General features: G+C 33.2%; 1 protein-coding gene across 1 annotated transcript; it reads left to right on the top strand.

Moving 5' to 3' along the window:
• The first annotated feature begins 1,237 nt into the window (after positions 1-1,237).
• On the top strand, positions 1,238-16,699 carry LOC127701335 (uncharacterized). The gene is made up of 6 exons (XM_052205226.1): positions 1,238-1,352; positions 11,785-11,968; positions 12,415-12,576; positions 13,674-13,884; positions 15,542-15,737; positions 16,282-16,699. Exons 2-6 carry the CDS (start codon positions 11,795-11,797, stop codon positions 16,481-16,483), a joined length of 945 nt encoding a protein of 314 aa, XP_052061186.1. The 5' UTR covers positions 1,238-1,352; positions 11,785-11,794; the 3' UTR covers positions 16,484-16,699.
• The last annotated feature ends 2,655 nt before the right edge of the window (positions 16,700-19,354 follow it).

Raw genomic sequence — 19,354 nt, 5'->3', positions numbered from 1 at the left:
AATGTAATCAAATAAAAATAGTAAATTTAATAGCATAAGCTTCGAGATAAAAAAAATAAAATATGATTTTGTTTTTGTTCAATAATTATAGAAAGTGATATAGTGAAATACTAATAAGCTTTTAGCAACCAATTTGGTTCAGGTTTGTCAAAATAAAATAAGAAACATCGCTGATGAATTATTCACTCGCAAGTGAATAATTCGACCTCATTGAATCAGTATTCGTGTGACCTTTAATTTAACCCCTTAGCTGGAGATGGGTTACGCATGTATTCAGCTTTTAAAAGGAAAATAATGTCAACATTGAAAGTGAAACAAGGATGAATCAATTGGTTGACTGATTCGATTCTTACACAGGTAAAAACGACGATAAACATACTTTTTAACCTACAATTTGAAATCAAATATGCACGTGGACGATATCTGTTTATATTTATATTTATGTTTATATCGGGTTATATGACCGCCGGCAATCTTCGGAGGTCATCTCGATGGTTGATTAGATGACGTCTAGACAAAAATACACACGAAATGTTGATACATATTATCGAGTCCATGCATTGTTAATTGTTTATTTTGGACTTTTTGTAATTTAGATATACGTTTTAGTATGTTATAAATCAAATATGATAATTTGAGTCAAATCGGTGAAGATGAATTTGACAGCTAATGCCCCTGTAAGAAAATACTAATTTGAAACTATTGTGAGACTATACAATCACATTCATTAAAATATCAATTGAAATCAAATCATCAGTACATACACAATTACAAAAAAAAATTAAACATAATTATATCAAATTCCACTCTACCACATAGGACCACATATAATAGAAAAGAAAGGATACGGGGTATCCATCCAACATTTTTCCTGTAAGTCTTCATTGAAAGTTTTGTTGGTTTTTTATTGTGAAAGTCGCTCGGTAAACTGTCATGACATATGCTATAATACTGTCTTGGAAAATGAGTTAATATGGGAAAATATCATATTTCTCTGATGGTGTTCGTAAGTTTTATTGTTTTCAATGTTTATATAAAGCTATGGCTCTTGTTCATATTTGCCCACTTGGTTTTCAAAACTAGAACAAGTTGTGATAAATAAAGCAAAATATTAAACAAATCTTTGTTTTGGTGTTTTAAACCACGCCGTTTTCATCCAAACGAGCTGACCCGATGTTGTTATGTAAATATTATACTCGTTCCCTGTTATTTTTATTGTTACCTTTTAGCTAGGTAGTAAGATACCAGTTACTTGAAGTACGATAATCACGTGTATTTACACACATGTTTATCGTTACACAACTTTAATGTCAACAACTTCATATATAATATTTTGTTTAACCGGTTTAAAGGTAGGTCTTTATTTCTATATAATTTAAGATTTAATTTGATGAATTTGCTGTGGGTAAAGGATTTCTTGTTGCATGTGTAGTCTAGTCACTGTAGTGCTATAATATTTTATTTTTATCTATTATTTTTCTGTGATAAATGAACTTAATTGAGATGATGTGCAGAGAGATGTGTATTTTGAAGAAAATGACGAAGGGAGGCGAGAGTTCAGATACCGAATTGTGATATGTCGCACTACAACTTTAGTTTTTATTTGACAGTACCATGAAAGCTTCATGGAGATAAATAAAAAAAACTTTTTAAGGTTCATGTGGACCCTTTGGCTAAAAGGACCTCAAAATTTACTCCCGACTACAGACTAACCGGTGCATCTGGAAAAGTTTTAAGGCATATCATGCCCGAGATAAATAAAATTCAAATGCTTTTGGAAAATTTAAAACTTAACTGGATTTTGCTGTACACTTTTATTTCGTCCCTGCAGAAGATGATAAAATTAACAAACAGTTGAGTTTCACTTGATATGGTCCACTCAGGTACATAGTTTAAATCACCAGTTATTGTCAGGTATATATTGTCCTTCTATTGTCCATGTCAATCAATACAGTTCATTTTAAAAATTACCTTTGGGAAGTTCTCAAACCTCTTTCCTAACTTCGTTAATTTTGGCACCTTCTGGAGGAATGTAAAAAGTTCACTGCAAAATCCAGTTAAGTTTTTATTTTTCTAAAACATAAAATGTATTTGAATTTTATTTATCTAGAGCATGCCATGCCATAATTTTTTTCCAGATACATAGGTTTGTCTGTCCTATGAGTAAATTTTGAGGTGAAAATGCATCAATTTAAGCTAAAGGGTCCACATGAACTTTAAGGGGTAACGTTTGTATTTGACTGTTGCCCCCCACCCCCACCCTAAAAAAAGAACTAGCATGTACATAGTAGATAACTAAAGTCTATGTTAATTTAATCGACTTTCAATATAGTAAATGTGTGTTTCTTTTAATTTTTTCTCTCTCCGCCATTATATTCCATATCCATGAAATTTTACACACACACAAAAACATATAATACGACCATAATGGAATGACTGTTTTTTTTTCTGCACCATAGCCCTTCAAAATAAACATGATACATAATACTAAATTTGAAAAGTGTAAAATTCAATACCCCTAATCTGAGACTACATTAACACAGTATTATAGTAGTCTCAGCTAGTCGTAACTATGAAATTCTGAGACCTTGTAAACCTGAAACATACAAAAACACTTTGCTCAGTTTCCCCATACTTGTCAACATCTATAAATGAAAATTAATTCCATGTTCTTTTTTAACATTCGATATTAAATGAACCCGAAAAATTCGGCAAACGAAAGGTTTTCAAGCAGCTACATATAGGCATATGCGCTGTTCCTGTGCTTTTTGTGTGGTTTTTTTTTTTTTTGCTGTGCATATACTGATTTTGTCTCATTGATGGATACCCCATATCTTTTGTTTTTCTATTACATGTATATACATGTATTATTTATTGTAGCAGTTTTATTTCGTAACATTTGAGTGATCATACATGTCATGCTTATAGGGTATCTCAAATTGTTGCCGTTCTACATGTTCTAGATGGTACTTAATCGGAAGTTATGAATTTTATTCTTTTATAGACTACATTCAAGCGATATATTGATTTAAGTCACGTTTGCTTTCGGTATTAATAATAGACCCCCAATAAATTTAACTGTTCTCAGTGATAATTAGTATGCAAGTGTTGATAAATGTACAACGTATTTTTAGTGGTAGAGGTCAATAATCTCATCATAGATACCAGGATTAAATTTGTGTACGCCAGACGCGCTTTTCGAGACGAAAAGACTCATTAGTGGCTCTCTAATAAAAAAGTTAAAAATACAAAATAAAGTACGAAGTTGAAGAGAATTGACATGATTGAAGACTCAATCTAAGCAATAAATGTTTTCTGAAGAAATACGTAAAAAAGGATCTTATTTATTGTAAGTTTCATCCATGTATACATATACGTATTTTCTATAGTAATATCACTTATCTGGTAGTAGCAATAATATATCTCGGGTACCTATGATAAGAAGTCTAATCTAGTTGATTTGATCATGGAAATATTATATTGACATGATTTGATTTACTATCGGTCCGTTTTTATATACTATTATATGCAGCGAGATTATTATGGCATAGCAAATATTTAGTCAAAACACGTAGATAAGAAATAAAATTATCTTCTGTAACATATTGGGGCTTAAAAATATCAAAAATACCGTGTGTTAAGTGATTTTTATGACTAAATTTTAAGCCATAAGTTTACAAGATGTATTGAATGGTAAACCAGATGCCGTAATCCGTATATTACATAAAGAGAACATCCTAAACCTTCAGCGGAACGATTAGTGGAGCAGTACCTCATGACTGAAACGCTTGACTCCATGTCAGTCGGAAGGATGTGACCGGAAGGTGAACTAAAGGACCGGAAAATTAAAACATAAATCTGCTGTCAAAGTGTCAATCAATTTAAGGTTATAAGCTTGTTGCAATGTACAATCCAATTTTGCTGAAATCATTAAAATCATGTAAACCTGAAAATATTTAAGTCATGTCTTATACATGGATAACGTTTCAGTGTTTTTCTTTCGTCCAAGCTGAGAGGCGAAAGATATCAAAGTAATATTCATAACTCATTAGTCGAAAACGAACTGACAATGTCTTTGCAAATAATCGAAAAATGACCAACATTAGAAGATTAACATAAGTAACAGGAAATGTTAGCGAGAGTCCAAAACCGAGACGGCATATATTTTATTGAAATGATAAGTGCTTACAGCATCAAGGAACGGTAATGACTTCACTGTTGAAAATCAGTCGAAGTATTTGTCAGGTTATTGACATGGATTAAATAGAATATTAAAGTTTCTATAACTTCACAGGCATGTCGGTACAAACAATATGAATACACTTGTTACATCTCGTACAGAAAAAAAAAACATTGGTGAACTGAAACGGTATAAAATATGGAAATATAGTCTCACACACACATATATATATATATATATATGCTTCTACAATCCGACGAAGCCTCGTGTAGGGAGCTTCTACAATCCGACGAAGCCTCGTGTGGGGAGAGTCCCATGTTGTCTGCACGTTCAGGAATCCTTGCAACTTATTGACCGGGCCATAGGGGACAAGTTTTAAGCTAAATTCATTTCCCTACAGTGACGAAGGAGTTGACCAAAACATAGTTTTGATCTCCTTCTCACTTTAGGAGTGCACAATTAACAGATACTAAATTGAAGACACATGATTTCGGGTTAAAAATATCATAACTCGAAAATTTCGCGAACCATTGTACTCGTTTTTGGAACCTTGATAGTGTGACGTCAAAGATACGATTTCGATGTAAAGCGTCAACACCAGAAATTATATTGCTTTTAACACGCTTTAGGACAAAATAAATTTTTACAAAAAGAAGAATTCCAGGTGAGACATCTGCTTAGTTTGTTTTTATACGACCGCAAAAAATTTTGCGGTCGTTTATTGGTCGTCGTCGTCCGAAGGCATTTGGTTTCCGGACAATAACTTTAGTATATGTAAATAGAAATCTATGAAATTTAAACACAAGGTTTATATCCACAAAAGGAAGGTTGGGATTGATTTTGGGGGTTATGGTCCTAACAGTTTAGGAATTAGGGGCCAAAAAGGGGCCCAAATAAGCATTTTTATACACCCGTTTACGGGACGTATTATGGTATACCGTTGTCCGTCTGTCCGTCCGTCCGTCCGTCGTCAACATGTCGGACATAAACTCAAAAATGCTTTAACCAATTTGCATAAAACTTTGGTGAATTGTTTATATCTATTGACGTGAGCTCCCTTTCGTTTTTTATAAATTTTAGATTTTGCATTTCCGAGTTATGGGGTTTTATTCATTAAAAAAAGGGGGATTTTCCAGTTTTCGGACAATAACTCAAGAATGCTTTCACCAACTTGCAAGAAATTGTGGTAAATTGTTTATATCTATTGACATGAGCTCCCTTTTGATTTTTATAAATTTTAATAAATTTTACGTTTCCGAGTTGCAGGGTTTTATTCATAAAAAAAGGGGGATTTTCCAGTTTTCGGACAAAAACTCAAAAAATGCTTTCAGCAGTTCTTATGAAACTTTGGTGAATTGTTTATATCTATTGATGTAAGCTCCCTTTAAAATTTTATAAATTTTTGATTTTACGTTTCTAAGTTATGGGGTTTTATTCATTAAAAAAGGGGGGATTTTCCAGTTTTTATACGCCCGTTTACGGGACGTATTATGGTATACCGTTGTCCGTCTGTCCGTCTGTCTATCCGTCTGTCCGTCCGTCGTCAACATGTCGGACATTAACTCAAAAACTTTTTAACCAATTTGCATAAAACTTTGGTGAATTGTTTATATCTATTGACGTGAGCTCCCTTTCGTTTTTTATAAATTTTAAATTTTACGTTTTTGAGTTATGGGGTTTTATTCATTAAAAAAAGGGGGATTTTCCAGTTTTTTCGGACAATAACTCAAGAATGCTTTCACCAACTTGCAAGAAATTTTGATTAATTGTTTATATCTATTGACATGAGCTCCCTTTTGATTTTTATAAATTTTAGATTTTACGTTTCCAAGTTACAGGGTTTTATTCATAAAAAAGGGGGATTTTCTAGTTTTCAGACAATAACTCAAAAATGCTTTCAGCAGTTCTCATGAAACTTTGATGAATTGTTGATATCTACTGATGTTAGCTCCATTTAGAATTTTATAAATTTTAGATTTTACATTTCTGAGTAATGGGGTTTTATTCATTAAAAAAGGGAGGATTTTCCAGTTTTCAGACCATTACTCAAAAATGCTTTCAGCAATTCTTATGAAACTTTGGTGAATTGTTTATATCTATTGATGTAAGCTCCCTTTAGAATTTTATAAATTTTATTTGTTTATAGTCTGACAACAGATTTACTAAGTATTGCGCAACAGCATAGTGTATTGCACAACAGCAAGAAATCTTTAATTGAATATAAATTCAATTCATATAACCAATTTCAAGTTCTTTGACTACATTTATCCAGAAACCTATAATATGTCAAATATTTAATTACAATCCAAATTCAGATCTGTATCAAGCTTGGAATATTGTGTCCATTTTTACCCCAACTGTTCAGGGTTTGACCTCTGCGGGCGTATCCAGCTGCGCTCAGCGAAGCATTGTTTTGGACAATAACTCAAAAATGCTTTCAGCAGTTCTCATGAAACTTTGGTGAATTGTTAATATCTGTTGATGTAAGCTCCCTTTAGAATTTTATAAATTTTAGATTTTACATTTCCGAGTTATGGGGTTTAGTTCATGAAACTTTGGTGAATTATTTAAAGCTATTAATATAATCTCCCTATTGATTTTCATATATTTCAAATATGACATTGAGAAGAAATTGAACTTTATTTGTTTATAGTCTGACAACAGATTTACTAAGTATTGCACAACAGCAAGAAATCTTTAATTGAATATAAATTCAATTCATATAACCAATTTCAAGCTCTTTGGCTACATTTATTCAGAAACCTATAATATGTAAAATATTTAATTACAATCCAAATTCAGACCTGTATCAAGCTTGAATATTGTGTCCATTTTTGCCCCAACTGTTCAGGGTTGGACCTCTGCGGGCGTATCCAGCTGTGCGCAGCGAAGCAGTTTATTTTATCTTGAAAATGGTCGCGATCCACACCCCTAAACCATATATATTCATGTATGGGACAATATAACAAATCAAATGAAATAAAGGGGGGAGTCCCTGGGGGTCAACCCCATCCCCTTCTGTTAGAACTTGTTAACGGTTGAGATCCCCACCCCTAAACCATACATAGTCTTGTATGGTACAATAAAACAAATAAAATGAAATATAGGTGGAGTCCACAGGGGGTCAACCCCACCCCTTCCTGTTTGTGAATTTTTGTTAATGGTCGAGATCCCTACCCCTAAACCATACATATTCTTGTATGGTACAATAAAACAAATGAAATGAAATATAGAGGAAGTCCACGGGGGTCAACTCCACCCCCTCCTGTTTGAGAACTTGTTAACGGTCGAAATCCCCACCCCTAAACTATACATATTCTAGTATGGAACAATAAAACAAATCAAATTAAATATAGGGGAGACCCTAGGGGTCACGCCATCCCCTCCTGTTTGAGAACTTGTAAACGGTTGAGATCCCCACCCCTACACCATATATATTCATATATGGGACAATAAAACAAATAAAATAAAATATAGGGGATTAGTCCATGGGGGTCACCCCACCCCTCTTCTTTTTGAAAATTTGCAAACGGTCGAGATCCCCACCCGGAAACCATATATATTCTTGTATGGGACATTAAAACGGATCAAATGAAATAAAGGGAGAGTCCCCTGGGGATCAACCCCACCTTTTGAGAACTTGAAAAAGGTCGAGATCCCCACCCCTAAACCATATATATTCCTGTTCGTCAACCCAATAATGTTTGAATGACATACAGGGTCAATCTCCTAGGCGTTACATATGCATATCACTTTACTTGACCAAACCAATTTGTACTGGACTCGGCCCAATGTCAGGCAACGAATTATCTGAGCTTTGTTTGGAGACTTCGTAACAGTATCCTGTTACAATTATTTCTTGTTAATTATAGAATTTAATTGATGCAAGAAATAAGTCTAGGTTGAATTTACTTTAATTATTTTTTTGAGTTATGTCTGGGCCTATAAAAATTTTCATTTAAGGCTCATTTTACAGGAAACATATTTAAGATAAATTAGAAATAACTTTTGAAAATGGTAGGATTGGATAGCGGAAACATTAAGGTACAAACATTTTTTTAACTTGAAATAGCTGAGATAAAAAATTAAACCAATTCTACAATATTAATCTTAATTTAAGCTTCTGCCACATTTGCCTTGGGGTTTTTATACGACCGCAAAAAAATTGTGTGGTCGTATATTGGTATGACGTTGGCGTCGTCGTCGTCGTCGTCGTCGTCCGGCGTCGTCGCCGTCGTCGTCCGAAGACACATTGGTTTTCGCACTCTAACTTTAGTTTAAGTGAATGGATCTCTATGAAATTTTACCATAAGGTTCAATACCACAAAAGGAAGTTGGGGATTGATTTTGGGGGTTATGGTACCAACAGTTAAGGAATTAGGGGCCAAAAAGGGGCCAAAAATAAGCATTTTCTAGTTTCCAGACAATAACTGTGGAACGGTGTATGGATCTCTCTGAAATTATACTACAAGTTTCCATACCACAAAGGGATGGTTAGGATTTGCTTTGGGGGGTTATTGCTCAAACCGTTAAGGAATTAGGGGCAAAAAAGGGGGAAAACAAGGTTGTCCTGGTTAATGGACAAATACTTTAGTACAAAACATAATTTAAAGCAGTGTAAGGGAGATAAATCAAATACATCATTGAAATTATCTCCCTTACACTGCTTTTAAATTATGTATAAAGTAATGGTTAATGAACAATTAAGATAATTTAAAACAGTGTAAGGGAGGTAATCCAAATACAACGTTTTGGTTACTTCCCTTACACTGCTTTTAAATTATGTTTAAAGAAATGCATATTTATAAAGGAAGACCAGTAAAAATATCTGCAAATGTTGCATCTTTTTTTTTTACAAAAAAATCCATATGAAAGATTTGACACTATATTTTAAATTCTATTATAAAAAAGATTAAGTTAGCACTATGGTAAATTTAAATGGGTAGTTATGGTTGCAAACATTAGTTTTCGCACTCTAACTTTAGTTTAAGTGAATGGATCTCTATGAAATTTTACCATAAGGTTCAATACCACAAAAGGAAGGTTGGGATTGATTTTGGGGGTAATTGCCTCCAAATTTTGGGAATTAGGGGCCAAAAAGGGGCAAAAAACAAGCATTTTTCTAGTTTCATGACAATAACTTGTGTGTAAGTGTATGGATCTCTCTGACATTGTACCACAAGGTTACATATCACAAAGGGAATGCTTGGATTGATTTTGGGGGTAATTGCCTCCAAATTTTAGGAATTAGGGGCCAAAAAGGGGCAAAAAAACTAGCATTTTTCTAGTTTCATGACAATAACTTGTGTGTAAGTGTATGGATCTTTATGAAATTGTACTACAATGTTCCATATCACAAAGGGAAAGCTGGAATTGAGTTTGGGGGTAATTGCCCAAAACGTTTAGGAATAAGGGGCCAAAAATAAGCATTTTTCTAGTTTCCAGACAATAACTTGTGTTCAAGTGTATGGATCTCTCTGAAATTGTACTGCAAGGTACCATACCACAAAGGGAAGGTTGGGATTGATTTTGGGGTAATTGCCTCAAAATTTTAGGAATTAGGGGCCAAAAAAGGGGCAAAAAACAAGCATTTTTCTAGTTTCAGGACAATAACTTGTGTGTAAATGTATTGATCTTTATGAAATTGTACTACAAGGTTCCATATCACAAAGGGAAAGCTGGGTTTGAGTTTGGGGGTAACTGCCCTAAACGTTTAGGAATTTTGGGCCAAAAAGGGGCCAAAAAACAAGCATTTTTCTAGTTTCCAGACAATAACTTGTGTTCAAGTGTATGGATCTCTCTGAAATTGTACTGCAAGGTACCATACCACAAAGGGAAGGCTGGGATTGAGTTTGGGAGTGATGAATCATAAGGGGGTTCAAAAAATTTGGGGGGGGGGGATTTTGTTTTCTTTAAAATTTTCCATTTTAAATTGGTTATTTCTGATTTATATATAAAAGCAAATAATAATGATATGGTTTGAATTGGTAAATTAAAAAATTTTAAGTTCTTAGACCACATTCATTCTGTGTCAGAAACCTATGCTGTGTCAAATATATAATTACAATCCAAATTCAGTGCTGTATCAAGCTTGAATGTTGGGTCCATACTTGCCCCAACTGTTCAGGGTTCGACCTCTGCGGTCGTATCAAGCTGCGCCCCAGCGGAGCATTTTATTTAATTAACTGCCCATAGCGCCCTTGGTGCTTTGATTTACTTATATATATATATCTAACGACAAAACATTTTCATATTATTAATTTATGTTCTAAACAAAAATATTGTTATCAGTATTCATTGAAGAGATGTATTTATAACAAACGATAAGGAATGTTATTTTGCACTCTTTAATATCCGCGTATTTATCATGTTTATAGATCGGTTACAAACCCAAAACGTAAGTTACGTAATGGAAATCTAGGCGACGGATAGCAATACATAGGAATGCCCTCACGGTCATCGCGATGTAAAAATGGAGTGCCTCAAGGACCCTTTTATGTCGTCTATTATTTTTTACTTAAATAAATGATTTACCATTTCATTTTAAAAATTCATATGTAGATTATATCCTGATGAATTAGCATTGCATATTTATGATGAAAACATTGAAGATATTAACAACACACTGCAAAATGATTTGGAATCATGGTACAACAGTATGAAAATAAATGCACAGCGACTTATTTCATAAAAAAAATTACGAGAAAAAATTACAAAAACATTTCAGTACAACTGACGATCAATTTTTATCGTTAGAGTTTTGGTTAAAAGAGCACCAGAAAACAAAGTGTATGAAACATATCTCGAAACAAAAACTTACAAAACCATACAAGAATTGTTTATTACCACAAATGAAATTTGTATTAGGAATGTTTTTCTTTGAAATTACTTGGAATTGACATTGATGCATATTTAAGCTGGGGAAGAACAAGTTGGTCGTAATTGTAAGATTTTCTCATAAAAATACCACTTTTGTATAAATTTGAAGAATATTTTATTAAGGCAACTCGTTAATATACATGTTGTACCTTTATTTTATCATATATAGGTTATTGTGGTTCAGTTTTGGTGAATGTTTCCTAAAATAGTTTCGATAGAATTACAAAACCCTAGAAAAGAGCAGCATCTGAGAAATTGGCCATATTACTTTTCTGGAAGTTCAAAAGTCATAACTATGAAGGAATTTATATCATCTCCAATTCTTTTTTTATCATCTTGGCTCAGTGTTTCGTACAAAGCAGTGTTAACATTCATACACGTTTTGAATCTCGACCTGAATATGAACGTTAAACTTTCCACTGGACGTTTTAAATTGTCAATCATTTTTATTTTAGATGATTATGGCGTAAAAAATATTACTTATGTATAAACGTAGAACTTTTGCATATACACATATGGCAACTCTTTTAATACCTATATTCTACCATACATAGGCTATTGTAGTTGAGTTTGGGGGAATGTATGTTAAGGCGTACCCTAAACTAAAACATGGACTTTGTCCTTTGTAACACTTTTTTGTTTGTGTCATTCAAAGATCAGCTGCGATGACAAACATATCTTTTATTGATGACTCGCATCCAAGTTTAATTTTTTTTTAATTTCAGAATTACAATCATGATTATCTTCGACGTCGATGAAAACAACTTGGCAATCTGTGCCATAATAACTGTCGTGATGCAGTTCGTGTTCTTCTTGATTGCATGTACATGTAAATTTGACAAAGTTACAGATTTTGCTGGTGGAACAAATTTTGTTGTTTTAGCGGTGTTTACATTTTGTCTAGCAACAGTAAGTTAACATTATTGCTAATAGTAATCATGTTTAAGTAGTTAATTTTATGAACTTCACTGCTCATTGAGCTTGTTTACATTACTTTTCTATTTCGCCCATGTAAGTTCAGTATTTATTTAGTACTAAGTCAGTGATACATGAAATGTAGACCACTGAGAGACATAATTTTGGTTGAATACCGTTATAGAATCCACTATATCCGTGTGTGTAAATTTGATTTCAATTTCCTTCAAATGCAGTCCCGATGACATTCATTTCTTGACTCCTTCTCACAAGATACATGTTAATTCCGTAATAGTTGAATGACTTTAATCACTAAATTAGGTTACAGAAGCAATTTGCTATTGTAATCGCAAACTACCTTTGCTAGGTTTTTTTTATTTTTTTCAATAGAATGGTGAATTTTTATATATAAAATCAAATGTGTATCATTTAATTTGCAGACATGGAATTGGCGTCAAATTATGCTTACGGCATTTATAGTAATTTGGGGTTTACGATTGTCTGGTTATCTACTATACAGAATTATAAAAATTGGAGAAGATAAAAGATTTGATGACAAAAGAGAAAACTGTCTAGCTTTTGCGGGATTTTGGACTTTCCAGGTACTAAATGAACCATGTAGTTGTTCACAGCCTATGACAGGCTATCGGTACTGCAGATGTTTTAGGTACCACGGATCAAACTCGGCTGTACTTGATAGCAAAAGCAGTTGTATTTCAATAGCATTCGGAACAGCAGACAAAAACCTACTATACCCGATAGCAAAAACAATGTTTTTATTGCAATCGGAACACATATAATATTGTATCTGCCGTAATGATACATGTAGCCGGTATTAGAAGTTTGTTTGAATCAAGTTAGATTTTCACTTTGGCACCTGGGCAGTGTAATAGATTATATAAAGGGCCTATATAATTTCCTTTTATTTATTTCTACAAAAGAATCAACATGATTCTTGATAGGAGTAGTAGAACTTTGAGTGTTTTTAATTAATTATAACATTTTAAGAACAATACAATTACGATACTGTTATACACCTGTCTGTCTGTCCGTCACATGAAACTTCCGTTGCATATTCCTCAGAAACTACGAATCAGAGCTTCTTAAAATTCGAGATCAGGCTTTATGTTAGCACGCGTTTTCAGATTCATTTCTCATCATCTCTTTACCAAATACTTGTATTTTCTAACACATAGTGGCCATGTATGAAATTTTCGATCGTATTTTTCTAGGGAACTATAAATAAGAGCTTCCTTATAAATGTGTTATCAGGCCTCATGTGAATATGCTATACTGTGTGATGCTTTTGCTCTTCATTTTTTGATTTACCAAATAATAAAAGCGGTGGTTTCATAAGTGAGAAAAAATAACTCGATTTAGTTCCTTTCCTTGTACGCGAAAATTCACAAAAAAAAAGTGTACCGAGGAATGTCATTTTATGCTGTTTATGTGTTTTAGTTTTTTTTGTAACTTTTCCGCGTGCTTAAGAATAAGTTGAAAGTGTAGCCTGACAGAATGTGTTATTGCGCTTTGCACCGTGTTTCAAAATCATTAAGATGCCGACTAACGCATGCATATTCAAGTATTAAAAAAAAACACACACACTTGACAATCTGGCAAAGAAATTGACTGGACCTTAAATAATCTCGACACAATAAATGTACTGTATAAAGAATTAATAGTATTCAATATCTTCCAGGCAGTTTGGGTGTTCACAGTAAGTTTACCAGTTATCTTTGTAAATGCACCAGCTAGTGCAACTAAGTTAAATCCAGATGACAATTGGACCCCACAAGATATAGTTGGCGGTATCTTCTTTATTGTAGGATTGTTATGTGAAGCTTTTGCTGATATACAGAAGTTTAATTTTCGTAACAATCCTATAAACAAAGGAAAATGGTGCGATACTGGTAAATATATTATAAGTAGATAATGACATGATGAAATTCTTTTAATTTTGTGAGAGCACTTATGTGAAGGGAGAAATCATTGAAAGATTACTGTCATTAAAACTGTTAACATTAAAGTTTGAATGGAAGTTATCACCATGAATTCATCAATTTCTTTGGCAGAATTATTCATTGAGTAAATTGAAACTGTTTATATATTAGTAAACACTTGAATGGCAACATTTCTGTAATGTTTAGTGTGACATATTTTTAACAGAAGGTTGATATTTCAATGGGAAACAACCGCACTTTTGTTCTTGCCCGACTTGTCCTTTAATCATATATGTGTGAGTCAGACTTCGACAATGGTTGCCTTTTTTCATGACTTAATGTTTTTGTTATTTGCGGATTTTATGTTGAAAGTAGATGTTTGATATTCTCAGTAAAACTTTTTCAACTCAGGCCGATAAAGAACTTGGCATATTGTACCTGTCTAATACTGAAGACGGCTGTATGTTGTTCTACTGCCTACTGATTGTTTTTGTCCTTCGATTGCTGTCTAGATGAAGTATACTCCATGTGTTATCTTATTCATAATCAAACAAGGCTTCGCAAGATGAATGAAACAAAGCTAGCATTATCCTTCAGTTCGATCTTCTGCCGTATAAATAATGTCCACTCCTTAAATAAATCAAAAGTGTAATGCCTATCATGAAAGTATCTATCCTAATCATCTTGAGATCCTGGTTTGTGACTATCGACAAATGTGATATATGACCAGACTGTAACCTGTCTTGAACGACAAGACGGGTTGCACCAGTGGAACAGGAAAGAATTCCCCTAAAAAGCTATTGGGTTCACCATCGTTTGTTTTGTGTGTTCAAGCTGTCCAAATTTTAGGTTCACCATCTTTTGTTTTGTGTGTTCGTGTTGTCCAATTTTTAGGCCGCAGTGTTTTCTTTTAATATTCGACTTCTGATTCTGATATGATTCCCAATTAGTATCTTCTTATCGCTCGAGGAGAGGGATCTCTTTAGTACCTTATGGATTGTTGTTAGTCTTTCCGTCCTTTATTCCTTTTGGTCATGGTGCTGTCTGTCTTTATTTGCCTCTTTTTATTTTCTAACTTATAAAAAATCTTTGTATGGAGATATAATAATAGAAATATTTCAACGAAAACTGATTTTAAAGAAAACTGCATGTCTATTTTGAATTGTGCTCTTTTCAGTAAAAAAATATACTGTCCATAAAATGTGTACAATGGACTACAATTTCCCCCCTATGCTATCTAAATAAAATGGGAAAAAATACTATTTTTTTTAATTCCAAGATGTTTATTCCCTTGCAGAATGGATTACATTGATTACAATTGATTTACAATTCCAACATGTTCAATAACTGCAAATATATATTTCGAAATAAATATCGATTTACATGTGTATGGATATTTTGCGGATTCCAAGCTGCAACCTCTTCCGAAAATAGGACAAGAAAATTTACGACAGCTTTTTTAATTTCTTTTGTATCAGGTAAAAAACTTTGAACTGACATTGAAATTTCATTCTGCAGACGCTTGAAAAAAAAAAAGTCATCCTTTGAGCAAAGGTTATATCCATTGTGTGTTTATTGTTTCTTTTGTGTATGTGTTCAGGTGCTTTTAGTTTAGCTTTAATTTCAGGTTTGTGGAAATACAGCAGACATCCTAACTATTTTGGAGAAATAGTAATCTGGTGGGGAGTATTTATCATTAGTACAAGTGTACTAACATATGGTCAGTGGGCTGCGATATTAAGCCCACTTTTCACAATGACCATACTGTTATTCCTTAGTGGAATACCTCTTTTGGAAAAGAAGTCGGATGAACGGTATAGAAAGTAAGTAAAGATTTCAAAGTTAAATATTTCACAAACACGTGTGGAAGGCAAGGAAATCATATTATTTGTTTTTAAACGGATTAATCGTGTCAACTGTATGAAACAATATAAACTATGGAGATGTGGTATGATTGCCAATAAGACAAGTACCGTTTCGACTGGACCAGATCACCACCTTACCTCAGAATTCTTGACCTAATTCATTTTTACAGTGTGATATTCATTTTTGCTTGCTGTTTAGTACATTGAATTACGTTTGTTTCGGGATGGTTTCCCACTATGAATTGTAAATATTTATAAAGGTGAAAAATAGCCATATTAGTACATATGTATTTGTCCCTTCAAACACTAGTATTTTGAACCATTGGAATAAAAATTTGCATTTGAAGTGAACATGTTATTTTCTTATTGTTGAATGAGATAATACCATTATAACGTTTTGATCTAATTCTGTGTATGTTATCACACGATTCCATCTTAAATTTGTCATGTATGTAAATTTGTATCTTTCTTTTACTGAATAATTGTTTTCTTTTAATTACAGAAATGAGTCATATATTGAATACAAGAACCGAACAAGTCCTTTAGTGCCTTCACCTCAGTCATGCTATGGAGCGTGTCCGAATTTTCTGAAATGTCTTTGTTGTTGTGAGTTTCCGTTATATGACCACATGAATGAAGAAAATGAGAAAATTGAAATCAAATCTGATAACATAGAACCAGATTCCATTGAAATCAAGACTTGATAATGGCCAAAACTTCGTTTATTGTGCCAGTAAGTACCTGGAATTAGAGTTGAAACATGCCGAAGGACAAATATTCCTATTATGGGGAGCATATGCGAACAACGATCATTTATTAACTACTATACATATTTTTATAAAACATTTGTAGTGCCATTTGGATGTTATCAGTTCTTAGAACAAGTTGAGAGTTATAATTAAATATATGTAACTTCATTATTTAAGCATATTAACTTCTTTCATTGCATTTTTGCATTAGTATGTGTACATATATATATCTCCAACGTGAAGCTTATAAGAAAGTTTGGTTATGTAGTGGTGACTAGCTCAACGCAAGATAATGTGTGTTTTGTTAAGAGAGTTCACTGCATGCGTTGCAACCTCCATTTCATTATCATTTCTAATATAATTCACTGCATGCGTTGCAACCTCCATTTCATTATCATTTCTAATATAATAAGTCTAGTACTGGTGATGTCTGTTCTTTTCAGTTATGGCTGTTGATTGCTCTCTTGATATATCCTTTCTTTTTTGCATTTTATTAAATGGACAATATTAGAAAGTACAAGGGTGTCTTGTTGACTAACATATTTTTGTCTCGCCTTGACGGAGTCAAAAAGCGAGACATAGGTATGCTGTTTCCGGCGTCGGCGGTGGCGGAGTCAACAATGTATTAGTTTGTGATTAGGTCTAGTTTATGGTGAACCACTAGTGGTAGGTCAATGATATTTGGTATGCAGTTGTATTAGCATTGGCACATCTCATTACCATGGAGATTATTTTGCCCCGCCCCCTCAGTCATGGTTTATTGACATTGAAACTTTGCTTAGTTTACATGTATTAGTTTGTGATTAGGTCAGTTTATGGGGAACCACTAGTGGTAGGTCAATGATATTTGGTATGCAGTTGTATAAGCATTAACATATCTCATTTCCATGGAGATTATATTGCCCTGCCCCTTCAGTCATAGTCTATTGACTTTCAAACCTTTGCTTAGTTTACAAGTTAATGTTTGTGTTTAGGTTTCTTTAAAATGAACGAATTATTAAAAGTCAATGGTATTTGGTATGCAGTTGTATTAGCATTGGCACATCTCATTTCCATTGAGATTGTTTAGCCCTGTAACTTTAGTCATGGTTCATTGACTTTGAATATTTTCATAACTTTCATGTTAAAGTATTGTTATTTTAATTTCAACATTTGCATTATCAAAATAACAAATAGGCAAGACATATCTCTGTGTTAACAATTTATTATATAATAATATGCAATTTAAGCACATGGTTTCTTTTTATGATGATCAATGCATCTTGTAATTTGCTACTGGTCCATTATAGTGATAGAGTATGGAGACCCAAGTAGAGAATAGAAATGATTAATTGTCATTATAGGAATACACAATACTCAGATAAAATGAAGTAAAACGAAACTGTCTTTCTCAATACACAAATAAGGTTGAACACACTAAATTACTGCGATAGTAGTTTACCAATGCTCAAGTCTTTGTAATCGATTAAGAAGAGCCTATCAATATAACAAACAAAAACTGAAGGTATCGGATGAACTCCATAAGGAGCAAGTTCGGGTGCCTCGATAGGGTTAGCCTCTACTGCTATGCATGCATCAACCGCCATTCGAATCAACACTCACTCAAAATGTCACAATCGGTAGTATTACAAATCAAACGACTTTAGTAGTATTTAAAGATATTAGACCGCAAAAACTTGTCGCTACTTTGTTAAGACACCGACACAACGTTTTGGTCAACCAATTTGTGATGGTGTCCGTAAAACTTGTGTTGTGTCGAATTCAATCATTCTTCAACATATCTCCTGTATAAGTAGTTTTTGTGTAAGAGGACACCCACTCGTGCACGAGCGTAACGAATTATCTAATATTTATTTATAAAAACTCCATACAACGGAGCATAGGGTATGTTTCTGTTGAGAGATGGGAAGTTGAAATCATCACGTTTGTCATGGATTCTAGTTTGAAGTCGTCCATATTTGTCAATATCTTGGAAAAGATTAAGATATGAAGCATACCTTCTACGGTAGTATCCTTAACATCAAGTTCACTGGGATATATGAGATGTAAGCACTCATTGAAATGTGGGTTATTGATTAACAAGACATCGTTAATATATCTGAAAGTGAAATTAATTAACTTTGCAAGATATTTGTTATCTTTTAATACGCCCGTTTACGGGACGTATTATGGTATATCGTTGTCCGTCCGTCCGTCGTCAACATGTCGGACATTAACTCAAAAACGCTTGAACCAATTTGCATAAAACTTTGGTGAATTGTTTATATATATTGACGTGAGCTCCCTTTCGTTTTTTATAAATTTTAGATTTTACGTTTCCGAGTTATGGGGTTTTATTCATTAAAAAAGGGGGATTTTCCAGTTTTTGGACAATAACTCAAGAATGCTTTCACCAACTTGCAAGAAATTGTGGTGAATTGTTAATATCTATTGACATGAGCTCCCTTTCGATTTTTAAATATTTTAGATTTTACGTTTCCGAGTTACAGGGTTTTATTCATAAAAAAGGGGGGATTTTCCAGTTTTCGGACAAAAAATCAAAAATGCTTTCAGCAGTTCTTATGAAACTTTGGTGAATTGTTTATATCTATTGATGTAAGCTCCGTTTAGAATTTTATAAATTTTACATTTTATATTTCTGAGTTATGGGGTTTTATTCATTAAAAAAGGGGGGATTTTCCAGTTTTCGGACAATAACTTAAAAATGCTGTCAGCAATTCTCATGAAACTTTGGTGAATTGTTTATATTTATTGATTTACATTTTCATAAATTTCTAATATGACATTGAGAATTAATTGAACTTTAATTGTTTATAGTCTGACAGC

The sequence above is a fragment of the Mytilus californianus genome, unplaced genomic scaffold, assembly GCF_021869535.1.
Source record: "Mytilus californianus isolate M0D057914Y unplaced genomic scaffold, xbMytCali1.0.p SCAF_5, whole genome shotgun sequence".
Classification (NCBI taxonomy): Eukaryota; Metazoa; Mollusca; class Bivalvia; order Mytilida; family Mytilidae; genus Mytilus; species Mytilus californianus.
This window is presented reverse-complemented; position numbering and strand designations above follow the sequence as displayed.

Coding starts and splice junctions, on each gene's coding strand:
- LOC127701335 (XM_052205226.1), top strand. CDS start 11,795: ATGATTATCTTCGACGTCGATGAAAACAACTTGGCAATCTGTGCCATA. Junction 11,969..12,414: donor TTACATTTTGTCTAGCAACA/GTAAGTTAACAT, acceptor TTTAATTTGCAG/ACATGGAATTGGCGTCAAAT. Junction 12,577..13,673: donor CGGGATTTTGGACTTTCCAG/GTACTAAATGAA, acceptor AATATCTTCCAG/GCAGTTTGGGTGTTCACAGT.